Source organism: Artemia franciscana, chromosome 19, assembly GCF_032884065.1.
Source record: "Artemia franciscana chromosome 19, ASM3288406v1, whole genome shotgun sequence".
Classification (NCBI taxonomy): domain Eukaryota; kingdom Metazoa; phylum Arthropoda; class Branchiopoda; order Anostraca; family Artemiidae; genus Artemia; species Artemia franciscana.
Window position 1 is genome coordinate 5635328 of NC_088881.1, and position 19625 is coordinate 5654952.

The 19625-nt window shown below is 37.1% G+C and overlaps 1 protein-coding gene across 3 annotated transcripts in view; it reads right to left on the reverse strand.

Annotated features, from left to right (window-relative positions):
* The window catches only part of LOC136039214 (CCR4-NOT transcription complex subunit 3-like), an 89071-nt gene that overhangs the window by 59579 nt on the left and 9867 nt on the right, over window positions 1–19625 (reverse strand). For all 3 annotated transcript variants that reach the window (XM_065722744.1, XM_065722743.1, XM_065722745.1), the window contains exon 2: window positions 15971–16203. In XM_065722744.1, the coding sequence (XP_065578816.1) occupies window positions 15971–16203 (233 nt within the window). The remainder of the gene's footprint in view (window positions 1–15970; window positions 16204–19625) is intronic.

Sequence of the window (19625 nt, forward strand, 5' to 3'; positions counted from 1 at the left end):
GGTCCATAGATTCGTATTATCATAACATCTCCCAGACAAGGATATTGCATCTAGAACGAAGTTGGTGGGAAGTAAGACAACGAGTCAAAGTTCTGCCTTTCGAGATCCCATCGATGCGAAGGTAAGATATCTCTAGTTTTTTTCATCAGGATATATGACTTTTTACTCTTCATTTTAGCTTCTCTGGAGGTTTGGTTCTTAAATTCAGGTTATTATAACATCTGACAGAAAAGTATATTGGATCTCAATAGAAGTTAGTGGGAAGTAAAACCACTGGTCAAAGTTCTGCCTTTCGAGATCCCATCAATGTGAAAATAAGAGATCCCTATTTTTTGTCTTCAAGATATATGACTTTTTACTTTTCATTGTAACTACTCAGAAGGTTGGGTTCTTAAATTCGGGTTACCATAACATAAACCAGAAAAAGCTATCGTATCTCGACGAAAGCTGGTCGAGTAAATTCAGATTATTTTAACATCTGCCAGAAAAAGATATTGAATATCGATCGAAGTTGGTGGGAAGTAAGACCACGGGTCAAAATTCTGTCTTTCGAGATCCCATCAATGACAAGGTAAGAGACCTCTAGTTTTTTTGTCATCAGTATATGTGGCTTTTTACTTCTCATTTTAACTTCTCTGGAGGTTGGGTTCTTAAATTTGGGCTACCATAACATAAACCAGAAAAAGCTATCTGATCTCGACCAAAGCTGGTGGGAAGTAAGAACATAAATCGTGGTTCTGTCTTTAGGGATTTCAGGCACAATGTCATCAATGTGGAGGTAAATGGTCACCAGTTTTTTTTTTCCTCAGAATATTCACCCGAAATAGCTGTCGGATTTACAGTCAACTTGGTAGAAAAAAAAGCGCTGTTGTACTCTGTTATGCTTTTTGGGGATCAGGATCCAACTTGACCTTTATAGGGGAGGGAAAGGAAAATTGTCCCTAAGTTCTTGTCATCAAGAGATGTAGGATCAGGATAAAAATTAACATCCTATAATATAACATCTTTTATACAAAACATCATTTTTTGCACCCAGGCGAACAAGGTTAGTTATTTCAAAATAGTAACAAATAGTCTGCAGATTGTTCATCATCCCTTGCGGGCTTAAATAGCACGGAAGCGGTTGCAGATGCACAGATTAAACTTGATTCACATTCCAGTCCACTCGATATTGTCAATTCGCAGCCGGCTATTACCCAATCTTATTTGGTCCCAAAGGACATCGGACGGTTTGTCCACAAATCGTCGTCACTCGATATAGCGTTCAAACTTCGTCTGCTAAAAAGTCACTGGACTCCGGATATTGCATATACTTTTCCAATAGCCGGAAAAAAGAAAGTTGAAGTTTCAATTGGGTTGGCTGATTCTTTTCAGCTGTTTGTCCTATTTACCATTTGAGGACAATGCTTTTTGTCGATTCTGTCTTCTTTTTTCGTCCAAAACAGCAGGCAAAGGCAGCCACCAGCGCTTAGGTAAACTTGTCATCAAACCCTTCAGGAATTGGAAGGATGTAATTGAATGTTACACAAGTCACCAGCAAACACAGTTTCACAAAAAATATATTTTTACCGCAGATAACTTCATTTCTGTTGCGGAGAAAAGGCAAGGTAACATTATCAATCAGATAGACACGGCAAGGGCAGCACAGGTTCAGGAAAATCGTCAGAACACGGATCCAGAACCATCTCAAATTGCACTGTCCCAGCCTTACAAGCTCTGCTCTCTGTTGGGGCATAATATTGTTTGTGTATTTTTTGAGTTGAATAAAGAAAAAGTTGAAATGATAGTAATTTCTGAGCTCTTTTGAGACTAAGGACAAGGGTTGGCGATGAAGGTCTAGTGAAACATCTACTTTCCGCAGCAGCAAATGCTACCATGTTTCACCAAAGGTTCAAAATGGTCTGATTGTCGCTTGTGGAGAAGTTCTTCAGCAGTCCATTGTCGAAAAAGTAATCGCAAGGCCTTGCTTTTCCGTGCTTGCTTACGAAACAGGGAACGTTTCCGATATGGAGCAGCTATGTGTTTGCGTCCGCTACACCTCTGCTGGAAATCTTCACAAGGGTTTTCTTGGTTTTGTCCCACTTACGGATCTATCTGGACAAGGTCTCGCTTCGGCAATTCTGCATTTTTTAGAAAGCTCATCTCAAATGATAGTAATTTCTGAACTCTTTTGCGACTAAGGACAAGGGTTGGCGACGAAAGTCTGGCGAAACATCTTCTTTCCGCAGCAGCAAATGCCACGTATGTTTCACCAAAGGTTCAAAATGGTCTGATTGTCGCTTGTGGAGAAGTTCTTCAGCAGTCCATTGTCGAAAAAGTAATCGCAAGGCCTTGCTTTTCCGTGCTTGCTGACGAAACAGAGAACGTTTCCGATATGGAGCAGCTATGTGTTCTGCTGGAAACCTTCACGAGGGTTTTCTTGGTTTTGTCCCAGTTATGGATCTATCTGGACAAGGTCTCGCTTCGACAATTCTGCATTTTTTGGAAAGCCCTTAAAGATACAAAAGTATGCCTAGTGGACGCGTCCTCGCTCACAAGAGGCGGACTGACGGTCTCCACGGTTGACCGTTAGACAAAGTCCACGGAAAGATTTTTTTGTAGCCCCCCCCCCCAAAAAAAAACGAAGATCCTGGGTACGGCCTTGGTAGGAGCCCTGAAATTAGTTGATATATAACTTGTTTACTTAGGCAGGAAGGATGGGGTACATAGACAGGGAGTAGGGCCCGTTATGTACAAGGAAGCTGCTAAGTTTTGTTTAGGATGGGAAGTTATTAATAATAGAATACGAATCGCTCATTTTATGGCTAAAAAGTTCAGGGTATCAGTTATAGGAGAATATGCCCCTGTAGAACCGACTGACGGAGATACAAGGGACTCAGATTAGCTTTCCTTACAGTTAAAGGTGCAAATAGACAGGCTCCCAGGTAGAAATATGATGTTTTTATTAGGAGATTTTAAGGCCCAGGTCGATAGAAATAAGAATAGATGGTATCCTAGCCTAAGTATATTTGGTGTAGGGGAAGAAAACAGTAATGGCTACAGACTGCTGTAATTTTGTTAGAATAACAATCTAGTTATAACCAATACAATATGTGGTCATAAAATGGCCCATAAGCTAACAGGGTACTCTCACGTAATGGTAAGACAGCAAACCTTATTGATTATGTTATTATAAACCAAAGACTGACACGGTCAATGCAGGATACTAGGGTATATAGGGTGCTGATATTGAGGTCAAAAATAAACATCACCATCTAGTGGTGTCTAGGATTAATTTAAAGCTGAAATTTCGGAAGAGTAACTACCTCCCGGGAAATTATGACGTTGGTAGACCCCAGGATGAAAATTTGAAAGAAACTTTCCAGGAACAATTGAATACTAAACTGGGGAAGTTGAAACATGACATTTTGGAAGATGGATGAAAATTTTTGGGAAGTTGCTGATGGTGTCTTAGGAAAGAAAGCTAGGAGCGCTGCGAGAAATATTAATGAAAAAAAAACAGTATGTTTAATAGACAGGACAAGGGGCCTGTAGAAGTATTATTTGAGTGATTGATCATATGAAAACAAAAGGAATGTAAAGACAGTGGAGAAAGCATGAGGAGGTGTGAAGTAGAAGCCATGGATAAAATTGCCAAGGATCTGGAAGATCCAGCTAAACGGCATAATAATAAATTTTTATACTGACATGCTAATGAATTGAGAGGAAGTAGTTAATCCGCATTTGTTCCACGTAAAGACAGGGGCCACAATTAGTGATAAGGAAAGAGTTAAAGAGAGATGGGCAGAACATTTTGAGATTGTGCTAAACCGAGGTAGAGTTGCATGAAAGGATATAAAGGTTAAATGAAAAAGTTTGTAATACCTTGGAAGTGAAGGAAGATTTGTTTTATGAGGAAGAACTTGAAAAAATACTAAAAGGATTGAAAATAATCAAACAGTTCGTGGTAACAAACTGTAGTAAGGAGCGAACCGGCTCAATAGTAAACGAAACTCTAAAAAATGGAATTTTGATACCAAAAGATACATCAAAAGAATTGGATTTTCATGCTGATTTTAAATATACAAGTTTCATCAAATTCTATCTTTGTCATCAAAGTTACGAGCCTGAGAAAATTTGCCTTATTTTGGAAAATAGGGGTAAACACCCCCTAAAAGTCAGAAGATCTTAACGAAAATCACACCATTGCATTCAGCGTATCAGAGAACCCTGTTGCAAAAGTTCCAAGCTCCTATCTACAAAAATGTGGAACTTAGTATTTTTTTTGCCAGAAGACACGATCACGGGTGCGTTTTTATTTATTTTATTTTTTTCCAGGGGTCATCGTATCGACCAAGTGGTCCTAGAATGTCACAAAGGGGCTCATTCTAATGGAAATGAAAAGTTCTAGTGCCTTTTTTAAGTGACCAAAAAAATTAGAGGGCGCCTAGGCCCCCTCCCATGCTCATTTTTTCCCAAAGTCAACGGATCAAAATTTTGATATAGCCATTTTGTTCACCATAGTCGAAAACCATAATAACTATGTCTCTAAGGATGACTTACTCCCCCACAGTCCCCGAGGGAGGGCCTGCAAGTTACAAACTTTGACCAGTGTTTACATACAGTAATGGTTATTGGGAAGTGTACAGACGTTTTCACGGGGATTTTTTGGTTTGGGGAGGGGGGTTGAGGGTAGGGGGCTATGTGGAGGATCTTTCCTTGGAGGAATATGGCATGGGGGAAGAGAAATTCAATGAAGGGGGCGCAGGATTTTCTACCATTACTATAAAAAAAAACAATGAAAAAATAAACATGAAAAAGTTTTTTTCAATTGAAAGTAAGGAGTAGAATTAAAACTTAAATCGAACAAAGATTATTACGCATATGAGGGTTTCTTCTCCTCCTAAATACCTCGCTCTTTATGCTAAAGTATTTTTAGTAATGTCAACTATTTATTCTACGGCCTTTCTGATTCAGGGGTCATTCTTAAAGAATTGGGACAAATCTTAAACTTTAGTGTAAAGAGCGAGGTATTAACAAGGGGACAAACCCCCTCATATACATAATAAAAATATAAGCATATAGAAGTTTGTGACGTAATTTAAATCTTAAGTTACGCATATTTTTTTACTAATAAAAACGTTCGTTATAAATTAAAAGTTCTAGTTGCCTTTTTAAGTAACCAAAAATTGGAGGGCAAATAGGCCTCCTTCCCCACCCCTTATTTCTCAAAATTGTCTGATCAAAACTAAGAGAAAGCCATTTAGCCAAAAAAAGAATTAATATGCAAATTTCATTTTAATAATTTATGTGCGGAGAGCCAAAATCAAACATGCATTAATTCAAAAACGTTCAGAAATTAAATAAAAAACTAGTTTTTTTAACTGAAAGTAAGGAGCGACATTAAAACTTAAAACGAACAGAAATTACTCCGTGTATGAAAGGGACTGCTCCCTTCTCAACGCCCCACTCTTTACGCTAAAGTTTTTTACTGTTTAATAAAGTAGAACTGAGAGAAAGAGTTAAACTTTAGCGTAAAGAGCGGGGCGTTGACTTACTTTCAGTTTAAAAAAAAATAGTTTTATTTTTTATTTAATAAGGCTCCAGGTGCTGATAGTGTGGTATATGAGTTTCTTAAATATGGTGGCTCTGAGATTCGAAATAAGTTGATGAAGATTATGAATATGATCTTTGAAAGAAAAGGAAGTACCTAGCGATTTTGGGACAGTCTTAATTGAACCATTGTATAAGAAAGGTGATAAGAGTGAGTGTCCTAATTATCGAGGCATTAGTCTGGTCTCTCTAGGTAGCAAATAACTTAGTAATATGATACTTTTAGACTGAGACATGCTGTAGACCCATGATTCCCAACGTGGGCGCAACATTCTGGCTTGGCAATATTCTGGTAGGTCTTGGGGAGGACGTTCACCCTTAGGCTGACTATACTTTAGAGCCATAATTTTGAAAAACAAGAGCTAAGAGCTCGTATAGCACTTGTGACGAGGTTGGAAGAGCCAAGAGCTTTTATGGTATGAGCTCTGGCAAAATTCTAAGAATCAATAGATTGCTTCAAAAGGAAAATCAGAGGCTTAATGCCGGTCAGAATTTTAAATAAGAGCTCTGAGTCAAGAGGTCCTTCTAAATATCAAAACTCATTAAGATCTGACCACCCACTCGTAAGTTAAAAACACCTCAGTTTTTCTAATTTTTCCTCTTCCTTCAGCCCCAAGATGGTCGAATCGGGGAAAATGAGTTTATCAAGTCAATTTGTGCAGCTCCCTGACAAGCCTACCAATTTCCATCGTCCTAGCACGTCCTGAAGCACCATACTTGCCAAAGCCCTGAACCCCACCCCTTAACTCGCCCAAAGAGAGCGGATCCAGTCCAGTTACGTCAGTCACGTTTCTACGACATTTATAAGCGCTTTCCAAGATTTCCAGTTTCCCCCTCCAACTCCCTCCAATTTCAAAAGATCTGGTCAGGATTTGAAATAGGAGCTCGAAGACATGAGTTCCTTCTAAATATCAATTTTCAATAAGATCTGGTCACCTGTTCTTCAGTTAAAATACCTCAATTTTTCTAATTTTTCCAAATTAACAGCCCCCAGCTCCCCCAAAGAGAACGGATCCTTTACAATTATGTCAATCACGTATCTATAACTTTTACTTATTCATCCAATCAAGTTTCATCCCAATCTCTCCACTCTAAGCGTTTTCCAAGATTTCCGGTTTCCCCCTCCAACTCCCCCCAATGTCACCGGATCTGGTCTGGATTTAAAATTAGAGTTCTAAAGCACAAGATCCTTCTAAAGATCAAATTTCATTAAGATCTGATCACCAGTTCGTAAGGTACAAATATCTCATTTTTTCTAATTTTTAGAATAACTCTCCCCCCCCCCCCAACTCCACCCAAGAAAGCATACCCGGTCTGGTTATTTCTGTCACATATCTTGGACTTGTGCTCATTCTTCCCACCAAGTTTCATCCTGATATATCCGCTTTAAGCGTTTTCGAAGATTCCCCCCCCCCCCCCGATGACACTAAATCCGGTCGAGATTTAAAATAAGAGATCTGAGTTACGAGGTCCTTCTAAATATGAAATTTTATTAAGATCTAATCAGTCCTTCGTAAGTTAAAAATACCTCATTTTTTCTAATTTTTTAGAATTAGCCCCCCCCCCAATTCCCCCAAAGAGAGCGGATCCGTTCCGGTTATGTCAATCACGTATCGATGACTTGTGATTATTTTTCCCACCAAGTTTCATCCCGATCCATCCACTCTAAGCGTTTCCCAAGATTTTAGGTCGCCCCTTTATTTCCCCCCAATGTCACCGTATCAGTCGGGACTTAAAATAAGAGCTCTGAGACACAATATTCTTCCAAACATCAATTTTCATTCAGATCCGATCACTCCTTCGTAAGTTGAAAATACCTAATTTTTCAGAATTAACCCTCCCCCCCCCCAACTCCCCAAAAGAGAGCGGATCCGTTCCGGTTATGTCAATCACGTACCTTGGACTTGTGATTATTTTTCCCACCAAGTTTCATCCCGATCCCTCCACTCTAAGCGTTTTCCAAGATTTTAGGTTCCCCCTCCCAACTCCCCACAATGTCACCGGATCCGGTCGGGATTTAAAATAAGAGCTCTGAGACAAGATATCCTTCCAAACATCAAATTTCATTAAGATCCAATCACTCCTTCGTAAGTTAAAAATACCTCATTTTTCTAATTTCAGAATTCCCCCCCCCCCCCTCAAATCCCCCAAAGAGAGGGGGGATCCGTTCCGATTATGTCAATCACGTATCCAAGACTTGTGATTATTTTTCCCATAAAGTTTCATCCTGATCCCTCCACTCTAAGCGTTTTCCAAGATTTTAGGTTCCCCCCGCAACTCCCCGCAATGTCACTGGATCCGGTCGGGATTTAAATTAAAGGTTTGAGACACGATATTCTTCCAAACATCAAATTTTATTAAGATCCGATCACCTAATCGTAAGTTAAATATCCCTCATTTTTTCTAATTTTTCCGATTTAACCGTCCCCCCACCCCCAGATGGTCAAATCAGGGAAACTGACAATTTCTAATTTAATGTGGTCTTGTTCCTGATACGCCTGCCAAATTTCATCGTCCTAGCTTAACTGGGAGTGCCTAAAGTAGCAAAACCGGGACAGACAGACCGACAGAATTTGCGATCGCTATGTCACTTGGTAGATACCAAGTGCCATAACAAATTATGTGAATGGCGTCACATTCAAATACGTACATGATATAAAGGACATTATATTATTGCAATGACGTCATTTCGAGTAAATACGGCGTTTTCGATATTTCCTCAAAAATGGATCAGCTTGTGGATAGGTTCCATAAGCGTCAAGAGAATATTGTCAACTTTCCATGTAATTGTGTAGCTTAATTGCGTTGCTTAAATAGCTGAGATGGTGTTTGTTTTTGTGTGAGTTTTCTCTTGTTTACTGTTTCCATTTTTTATTGTATTTTTCTGTATTTTTGTACTTTTCTAAGTGCATTTTATGTATGTAAAGAGGGTTTAAATGAATTATTATTATTATAATACTTTTAGCTTCCTTCAGGTGAATACACATGAAATTCGAATCATAAAATATAAATATCAAGGGGCGTGCATTAGGACTTTAGATATGCCTTGGTGGGACATGGCCTAAAATCGGTTGGGAACCACTGCTGTAGACAAAGCTATAAGAAAAGAACAGTGCGGTTTTAGAAAAGGTAGAGGATGTGTCGACCTAATTTGTACTTTCACCTTTCGTCCTCAGTTTAATAGATTATGAGCAAGCCTTCGATTCTGTTAACAGAAGAGCGTTAGTGAAGATCTTATTCTTGCATGTATACCACACTAATACATTAAAGTGATTAGTGCCATGTACGAGAATAACACTGCTGCGGTGTTATTGAGGTTAGGAAATGAGGTTAGCAGCTGTTTTCGATTTAAATCAGAACTTAAGCAGAATTGTGTTTTGTCCCCCATTATATGGATCGTTTTGATGGACCCCATTTTATGGATCATTTTGACGAACTTTACCTGAAGGAGCACAGGAAAGACAATGGGAGACCACGGAATCAAATGGGGAGCAAAAACTCTCCTGGACTTAGATTATGCCGATGATTTAAGCATCCTAGATTGAAGTGCGAGCAAAATCAAGCTTTTAGAGGTTTTGCGAGATCAGGGTGCTAAAACAGGTTTAAAAATTAATATTAAGAAGACTACGCCACTAAGGCAAGGAATAAGAAAAGATGAAAACATGACGTTGGGTAACGAAAACATTGATCTGGTGGACAGTTCACTTATCTAGGTAGCATTATTAGTAAAGACCGTGGGAGCAGTGAAGATGTTAAAAGTAGAATAGCCAAGGCTCAGGGTATTTTTTCACAGTTAAAAAAGTTTGGAAGAATAGGAAGATGAGTCCACAAATCAAGATTAGAATTTTTTGCAAACTACAGTGATGACAGTGGTCAAATATGGCTCTGAAGCACAGGCACTCCGAAAAGCGGATGAAGATTTGCTATATGTTTTTCAGAGAAATTGCCTATAGATTGTTCTGGGTACCCAGCTGACTGACCGTAGTTCAAACAGCAGACTGCACGAAGATGGGGTTCAATCCCGCTTTCTAGGGCTATAATGAGAAAAAGGTGGAAATGGCTAGGTCAGGTCCCGTGGATGAAGGATAACAGATTATTAAAGATTGTCCTTTTTGGTCAACTGTCTATAGCTAAACGGGAAGTAGGTCGTTTTCGGTTGGGGTAGAAGGATGTAGTAAGGAAAGATTCAAGGGAAATGGGGACTTCCTGGAAGGGTGCAGAAGGGGGCTTTGAAAACATTGGGATGGAGGAGGAGCGTACATAGCTATGCTGACCTCTGAATTAGTAATAGTAGTAGTACTCTGAGAAAAGAAAGTAGAAGAAATCTTAGCTGCGGCTATAGTAAACCAACAGAAACTTAATTGATGTAATATATGTTCTAATACATGTTACTAAACCTTTGTTAATCACGAATAAAATAAATAAAAAAATCAAAGTCGTGCAAAAAAAATAAGTCAAATAAACAAATATACATACGGTACTTTAAATTACACCTAATGGGGTTCCATATTAAACAAATTGGCTTCAAAAAATTAATAAAACTACTTCTGCCTTCAGTTCCCTCTTAAAATAAAAAAAATAGTAACTAAAATAAACAACACAATAACTGTTTTTAAAAAATGGTAATTAAAGTCGTTTGAGGAGGATAAGTCACCCTTTTTAAACGAATAAGGAGCGGCGCTGTAACTATACTGCCTTCATTTATCTCTTAACAAAAAATATAATAAAATAAAAATAAACAACTTGTCCCTAATTGAAGGTAGACAACAAAAGATGATGTTTATTGAAAAAGCTCACCAATTACAGACAAGAATATCAGACTTTTAAGTTTACTAAAAATAAAAAGGGCTTGCAAAATATTCACAAAAAGAAAAATGTGTTTTACAAACAAAATTGCGGACCTTGCTCGCCTATAGTATACACGAGTTAGATAAGAATTATCAGACCATTTGCTATCTTCAACAGTGATAAAAGCACTGAACGAAATATTAACCACAAAAAGGAGTTTTTAATTTCATTCGCAATGGAATGCGGGGCTCCCAAGCCCTTTGACTTTCTTTAAAAGGGCATTCGCAATAAAATTTATCCCCATTTTTTTTTAACTACGATAAACCAGAGACAGTTTGTGTGTTAGCCTGTCTTTGCTAGTGACACCCTCTTCCTTATCATACCATACAATTTTTCCGCTATCCCAGAATTTGTGGAAATCATCCCTAAAAGCCAGTTGTGTTTCCCGAATAGACCTTCTAAAAACTAAATATTTTTTATAACTTCTTTACTGATACTTATAAAAATGATTGTAAAAATCAAACTTATTAACGCAATTTCAAAAAAACGTAGCAAACAGTTAATAACTTACCTTACAACTTAACAAGCTTATCCATGTCCAGCTTGTGTTCATTTTCACATGTTCGGTATTAATACAAATAATGTACGCAAAACAGCAGTATGAGGTGGTCTTAGCATGAAAAGGTTTAATAGGGCCATAGAAATCATTTAGTTTATTAAACCAAAATATTAGTAACCAAATATTATTAACCAAAATATAGAATACTCTTTCGCTTGTTTCAATACTATTTGGTTCAAGGAGAAAACCTTCTTCTTAAAACCAGTACCTGGACTCCAGACAAGACTTCTTTCAGTTTCAAAGAATTTTATCCGTTAATTCTATGCTTTTCATCTTCCGGTCCGGCACTTCTAACCAAGGTGAATTTGGTGAATTCGCAAGTGACTATGTTAGTCTCTATTATCCCACCTCAATAAGTGGGACAATCTCACATAACAATCATCTTTTTTTGTTGCTGGCAACTAGACATTCAATAGATCACCATGGTCTGGCTTAAGCTATATTCTCAAGGGAATCTTCTCTTTTTGTCTGGGATGAACACAAGGACGACTAGGCGAAAGGGACACAATGGAATTCTACTTGAAATCTCCATTAAACAGAATAATATGTTTTCATTGTGAATTCTTTATTCTGTATGGGACGAATAAGCGTAATGGACATAATGGAATTCTACTTGAAATTCCCGTTAAACATATTAGTATCTTTTTATCGTGAACTCCTTGTTTTGTATGGGATGAATTGGCGAAACGGACACAATAGAATTATACTTGAAATCTCTATAAAACAGGACAATATATTTTTATTTTGAATTCCTGGTTTTCTATAGGACGAATTGGCGAAACGATATAATTGAATTCTACTTGAAATCTCCATGAGACAGAACAACATGTTTTTGTTGTAAACTCTTTGTTGTTGTTTTTTTGTTTTGTTTTTTACGGGATGAATTGGCGAATCGTACACAAGGGAATTCTTCTTGAAATCTACACAAAACCGAATATCTTTTTTTTTTTTGAATTCTTTGTTTTGCCTAGAACGAACACAAGGACGGATTGGTAAAAATAGCACAATAAAATTCTGCTTGAAATCTCTATAAAACAGGACAATACGTTTTATTGTGAATTCTATATGCATGGCCAGCTTAGGAGACACTAAAACGGTCTATCTGTGTAAACCTAGTTGGTACAGCCAATTTTTATAAGGGGTCGTTGGCAGAGCAGACGTTTTGACGTCCATATGACTTATGGACTGATAAACTTTAACAGCTATTTGCGCATTTTCAGAACTCAATGAAACACCAGAAATCTGTAAGAGCAATACCATCTAGTCTTCTTTTTGACAATTCAAATTCAATGGTGGGATGTAATAATTCCGTGACAAAATTCATTAGCAATAATTATAGATAGATGGCAGATGTCAAATGCAAAAGCTGCTCCATTCAGCTTCAACTTTCTAGTAAACAGATGACCAAGTCTCTAAGAGGGCTTGCACTGTCGGTGAAAAAATTGGAGTATAGAATCCTTTGTGATAATAAACTTCAAGGCTGTATCCAGGGGAGAGGGTTAGGGAGTTTGACCCCCCCCCCTTCAAAAAAATATTTTTCCAATTCGTAAAACGTAGCAAAAATGAATACAAACAATTTCTTATATGTTTTCGGTTTTTGTCCACCCGCCCCGAAAAAATCCTTTTGTACCCCCTCCTCGGAAATAATCATGGATACAACCCTGGTCTACTCCATAAGAAAATTTTATGGTATCAATTTTTATAGTGTCCCCGGAGCATCTTGATGGTCAGAAATTGCACTGATGGTGACCCCAACTCTTCATCAACTGTACAGCATGATAGAAAGTTACAAACCATTTCTAACAGATTATCTTAGCCAATGTAGTAACCACTGCACTGCTATTTTATGCTCCATCATAATTCTAACTGGTTCACAAAAATCCCTGAATATTCACCAAACATAATATATAATTAGGAGCTTTTAAGTCATAGGGCTCAATTTCGTAGTTACACGAAAGATAACAATTTTCTCGCTGCAATTTTTAGGGAAATTCCGTTTCTATCTTTGTGCAGATAAGCCCCCAACTGTGATCCTATTGTGTCCTGTGCTTGTGGAAAATCGCCATGATAGTTGTATTTTATGCCCGATTTAATGTCCCGACATACGTTCTGCCCTAGGAATGACGCATGGACGGATGATAGATAGACTTATCTATCAACAAATGAACTGACATCATTTTTATACAATCCTAATAAGGGCTTATGCCAGATTTACCTTTCACTCAATCGGACTATCTGTCTTGGCTTTTCTACAATTAGCCATGACTTGATGCCTAAAACTACTTGATATTAATTCAAAATCGATTTATGTTCAAAATCGATTAACTAATTGATTTAACACAAAAATTCTGCCTCATCTACCAAATTTTCAAACCATTCAATGAATACAATATAAAATATGTAAGTAAACCAAAATGCTGAGATCTTGAATAAAAATCTTACTAGAAAGACCAAATAGAATCAGGTTAGTTTAGATGATGGATGAGTGTAAGCAAGTCCAGGGATAACCCATTTATTGGTATCTAATAGCACACCAGAGGTGTAAACCTAAATAACAAGCTTATCTAGCTCAGAAATTACAGCATCAATCTCCCGATTTTAGGAAAATGTGTTCGAATGTGACACCAACATTTATATCCCAGTGAAAAGCAAATTATTTAGAATATTCCCTTTTGGTTAAAAGTTAAAATTTTGGAGATAAATATATTTTATGTCATTTTACGCACAGATAGATAAATAATTTCATTTACGCACAGAAAATATTCCTTTTTGGCTAAAAGTTAAAATATTAGTGAAAAATAGATGTTAGGTCATTTTACGAATAAACAGATAAATAATTTCATTTACGCACACAAAATAAGGCCTATTCCTTTTTGGTTAAGAGTTGAAATTTTTGGATAAAAATAGATATTACGTCATTTTACGCACAGATGAATAAATAATTTCATTTACAGACAGAAAATATTCCTTTTTGGTTAAAAGTTGATATTTTGGAGAAAAATAGATATTAGGTCATTTACGTACAGATGGATAAATAATTTCATTAAAGGGGGAAGGGATATTTTACCTTCGTTAATTAGCATTCAACAGTCTTAGTTTTGTAACTTCAGAGTTAATTTTATTGGGGGAGGGGGATATTGAGAGAGGGGGATAATTCTTATGCGATTACCACATAAGACTACACTACAGTTACTTAATGTGTCTTATCAAAACAGTTATTTATTATATAAAGTTGAAAGAAATATTAAGCTTAAAAACAAACCTAACATAAAGAAAAATTGATTTATTTAAGTTTATGTGTCAGGTTACAAGGCGTTCGTGTGTGTGGGCTGGTGGGGTGGGTCAAAACTTAAAGTCGTATTTTAACCAATACTCCATAGCAGTTTCCTTGACCAGTTATAAGGGAGACTTATTCTATTTACACTGATTCCAAATGAGTGACATAATCTGCGGTGCCCCACAAGGCACCAAACTCGTAGGCATAATATTTCTTGCTGTAATCAACTACATATTGAGCGAGCACGAAGACAGGTATAAGTTTGCGGATGACTTATCACTAATGTTTACTTGTCTACTCGAGGGTAATACTCCTATAGCCCAGCTTGCTAGTGACATATTATTTTACTTAATCTATTTACATTAATTTTCTAAACTATTTTCTATATTTACTTATGTCTATTTATATTCTAAACTTGTTCTATTTTACAATTCCATTATAAATTTTGTAAAACCTAAAAAAACAGGAAATGTTATAATTTGTAAAAGTCATAGACATTTAAATAAACAATAATTAACAAGGACTTGTTTAAATTGGAATTTGTTGCCTTGTTGGTTTCGATCGCCTCCAATATATTGAAAGCCCTAAACTCTCTGACAAGACCAGGATTTTAAAACTGATCCTAGGGATTTTAGAACTAGATCCTTAAAGCTGACTTAGAATTCACTCATGCAACTATTATGAACAAAGGATTCTAAATCACTGAGTTAATAAAACTGGAGTTGGACAAAAAGAGAACGAATCCAGGAAGTAGCTTTGCTATTAATAATTTATAAAAACATTGGAATATATAACAAAACTATAAAGGAAAAAAAAAAAAACATTTTCAAAAACACCATCTGGTATCCAACAAACAGCTACCACAGAAATTAAAAATGTCTCAAGATCCGCTAGCAAATAATCTAAGGTTTGAAAAAAAAAAATCAAATTTTAAATAATAATTAATTCATATGTATAATTGTATATAGCCTACATAAATATTCATACATATATACTCAGGTAATAGGCAGGGTTCTCCTACGAGCCCCTTGGGTATACTGATGACAATAGAAATACATATGGTTAAGAACTATGTTTACTCTAGCAGTTACTAAACAAAAAAAAAAGAAAAAAAAACTGTTGAATCCAATATTTTGCAACAAAATTATAGGAAACCCAAAAAAACAAACTTCCCCAATTCAGCTGGATACAATTCAATCAGGGAAGTGCAGTTATTGTTTTCTCGATTGAATTTGTGGCAAAAGAAATGACCTATTTCTATGAAACAGTTTTTATTCAGATAAATGAAAACTTTTGGGTGCTTAAACTATTTATATATTAAAAGCTCACTGTTATGAAAGTGGAATTAGTTAAACTTCCGAATAAATCTCAGGGCCAACCAGTTTTAACCCTAATCCCAATACAACTTTCCCGAGATCACAAGCTTAGGACTGAAACCAGGAGATCTTGGGGAAAATCCTAATGAGTGGCAACCCTGATCCAGGTACATATAGCTTATAAACATAATTCCTGGAGATGACCTAGAGGGCAGCAAGTGGCTCTTTACTTCTAAAAAATATAACTATGATCTGCCACATTGGTTTACCTTGATACTGTGCAAGGGTAGTGGTTAAAATGATCCCCAAGGGTCTTGGCTATGACTGGCCCTTCTTAATGGGAGGGAGGAGTGAAAAAAAGGTATTTTCAAGACCTACTGTTTCAATGAGTTTCCTGTTGTCCAGTAATATACTTTTATCCTTAATCTCTGCTGAGGCAATCCATGATTTGATCTGATCACGCAATCGCTGTAACTTCTTGATTTCCTTCTTGAGATCTGCCTCATATTTTTCCTTCTGATTAGTGTTTGTAGCATTGTGCACTTTTTGCCAAATATCCTCAAATGTCTCTACACCTTCCTGCACTTTTTTTAGACACCGATCAATTTCACCTTGAATAAGATAGATAAATTACACTTGTTTATATAAGGACAAATTAGATTAAAAGGGAAACTATAGAAACTATATAAAAAAGGAAGTTATTTGGGACATATCAGAATATGTAAAACCCAGAGGCTGGAATAGAGTCTAAGGTGGCCAGAATTTACATGTGCCTCCCTCTCCCCCAACTAAATATAACGATTTTAAACTTTTTAATTTTAATTTTAAAACTTAGTAATAATTAATTTAATTTTAATTTTGAAATTCTTCAGATATTATCTTACGGTTTCCACATATAAGTCTCTCCTCTTTTAGTGAGCAGCTGAACACCCCCTCCCCTCAAAAAAAGAAATTAAACTAGTAAGTCAAACCTGTAACAGGTACATTTACCTATTCCACATTAGGCATCTCCCGGAAGATCTTCTTAAGTCTATTTTAGGATGGGACTGGGGTGGGATTTGACAGCAAAAAAGAGAAAAAAAATATGAACAAGAGCTAAGAGCTCATATGGCACTTGTGACGAGGCGAGAAGAGCTAAGAGCCAAGAGATCATATGGTATGAGCTCTAACAAAATTCTATGAATCAATAGATTGATTTAAAAAGGAAAATAAGAGGCTTAATACCGGTAAAGATTTAAAATAAGAGCTCTGAGTCACAAAGTCCTTCTAAATATCAAAATTCATTAAGATCCTATCACCCACTCGTAAGTTATAAATACCTAATTTTTTCTAATTTTTCCTCTCCCTTTTGCCCCCCAGATGGTCGAATCTGGGAAAACGACTTTATCAAGTCAAATTGCGCAGCTCCTTGACACGCCTACCAATTTTCATCGCCCTAGCACGTCCAGAAGCACCGAACTCGCCAAATCACTGAACCCCTCCCCCCAACTCCCCCAAAGAGAGCGAATCCAGTACGATTCTGTCAATCACGTATCAAGGACATATGTTTATTCTATCCACCAAGCTTCATCCCGATTCCTACACTCCAAGTGTTTTTCCAAGATTTCCCCCTCCAAATCCCCACAATGTCAGAAGATCTGGTCGGGATTTGAAATAAGAGCTCTGAGACATGAATTCCTTCTAAAAATCAAATTTCATTACGATCCGATCATCTATTCGTAAGATATAAATACTCCAATTTTCATGTTTTCCAAGAATTCCGGTTCCCCCCTCCAACTCCCCCGAATGTCACAGGATCTGGTCGGAATTTGAAATTAGAACTTTAAAGCACAAGATCCTTCTAAATATCAAATTTCATTAAGATCAGGTCACCCTTTCGTAAGTTACAAATACCTCAATTTTCAAAATTACCCCCCCCCCCCCAATTCCACCAAAGAGAGCAGATCCGGTCCAGTTATGTCAGTCACGTATCTTAGACAGGTTTCTATTCTTCCCATCCAGTTTCATCCTGATCTCACCGCTTTAAGTATTTTCTAAGATTTCCGGTCCCCCCAACTGCCCCCCCCCCAATTACGCTTGATCCGGTTGAGATTTAAAATAAGATATCGGAGTTACGAGGTCCTTCTAAATATGAAGTTTCATGAAGATCCGATCACTCCTTCGTAAGTTAAAAATACGTCATTTTTCTTATTTTTCAGAATGACCCCCCCCCCCCCCCGCAATTGAGCGGATCCGTTCTAATTATGTAAATCACGTATGCAAGACTTCTGCTTATTTTTCCAACCAAGTTTCATCCCAATCCCTCCAATCTAAGCGTTTCCCATCATTTTAGGTCTCCCCACCCCAAACTTCCCCCAATGTCACCAGATCCGGTCAGGATTTAAAATAAGAGCTTTGAGACACGGTATCCTTCTAAAAATCAAATTTCATGGAGATCCAATCACCCGTTCGTAAGTTAAAAATACCTCATTTTTTCTAATTTTTCAGAATTAACCCCCCCCCCAATTACCCCAAAGAGAGCGGATCCGTTGTGGTTATGTCAATCATGTATCTAGGACTCGTGTTTTTTTTCCACCAAGTTTCATCCTGATCCCTCTACTCTAAGTGTTTTCCAAGATTTTAGGTTTTCCCCCTCCAACTCCCCCCAATGTCATCAGACCCAGTCGGGATTTAAAATAAGAGCTCTGAGACACAATATCATTCCAAACATCAAATTTCATTAAGATCCAATCACCCGCTCATAAGTTAAAAATACTTCATTTTTTCTATTTTTTCCGAATTAACCGGCCCCTACTCCCCCCCCCCCAGATGGTCAAATCGGGAAAATGACTATTTCTAATTTAATCTGGTCCGGTCCCTGATACGCTTGCCAAATTTCATCGTCCTAGCTTACCTGGAAGTGCCTAAAGTAGCAAAACCGGGACTTTAGGTTTTCCCCCTCCAACTCCCCCCAATGTCATCAGATCCGGTCGGGATTAAAATAAGAGCTCTGAGACACAATATCATTCCAAACATCAAATTTCATTAAGATCCAATCACCCGCTGATAAGTTAAAAATACTTCATTTTTTCTATTTTTTGCGAATTAACCGGGCCCCCACTCCCCCTCAGATGGTCAAATCGGAAAAACGACTATTTCTAATTTAATCTGGTCCAGTCTCTGATACGTTTGCCAAATTTCATCGTCCTAGCTTACCTGGAAGTGCCTAAAGTAGCAAAACCGGGACCGACAGACCGACAGAATTGGTGACTGCTATATGTCACTTGGTTAATACCAAGTGCCATAAAAACATAGGAATTTCTGGGGAAACCATCCTTGATTGGGAAACCATCCTATGTTTATTAAAACATGGGAATTTCTGGGGAAACCATCTTATGTTTATTAAAACACAGGAATTTCTGGGATTTCTATAAACCATTTCTAATAAATATAAATTTCTATAAACCATCTATGATGGGGAAGCCATCCATGATGGGGAAACTATACTATGTTTATCAAAACATAAGAACTTCTGGGGAAACCATCATATGTTTATTAAAACATAGGAATTTCTAAGGAAACAATCCATGATGGGGAAACCATCCTATGTTTATTAAAACACAGGAATTTCTGGGGAAATCATCCAATGTTTATTAAAACACAAGAATTTCTGGGGAAGCCATCTACGATGGGGAAGCCATCCTATGTTTATCAAAACTTAGAAACTTTCTGGGGAAACCATCCATGATGGGGAAACTATACTATGTTTATCAAAACATAGGAATTTCTGGGGAAACCATCCATGATTATTAAAAATTAGAAATTTTCTGGGGAAACCATCCATATGGGGAAACTATACTATGTTTATCACAACACAGGAATTTCTGGGGAAACCATCCATGATTATCAAAACATAGAAATTTTCTGGGGGAACCATCCATGATGGGGAAACTATACTATGTTTATCAAAACATAGGAATTTCTTGGGAAACCATCCTATGTATATTGAAACATAGGAATTTCTTGGGAAACCATCCATGTTTATCAAAACATA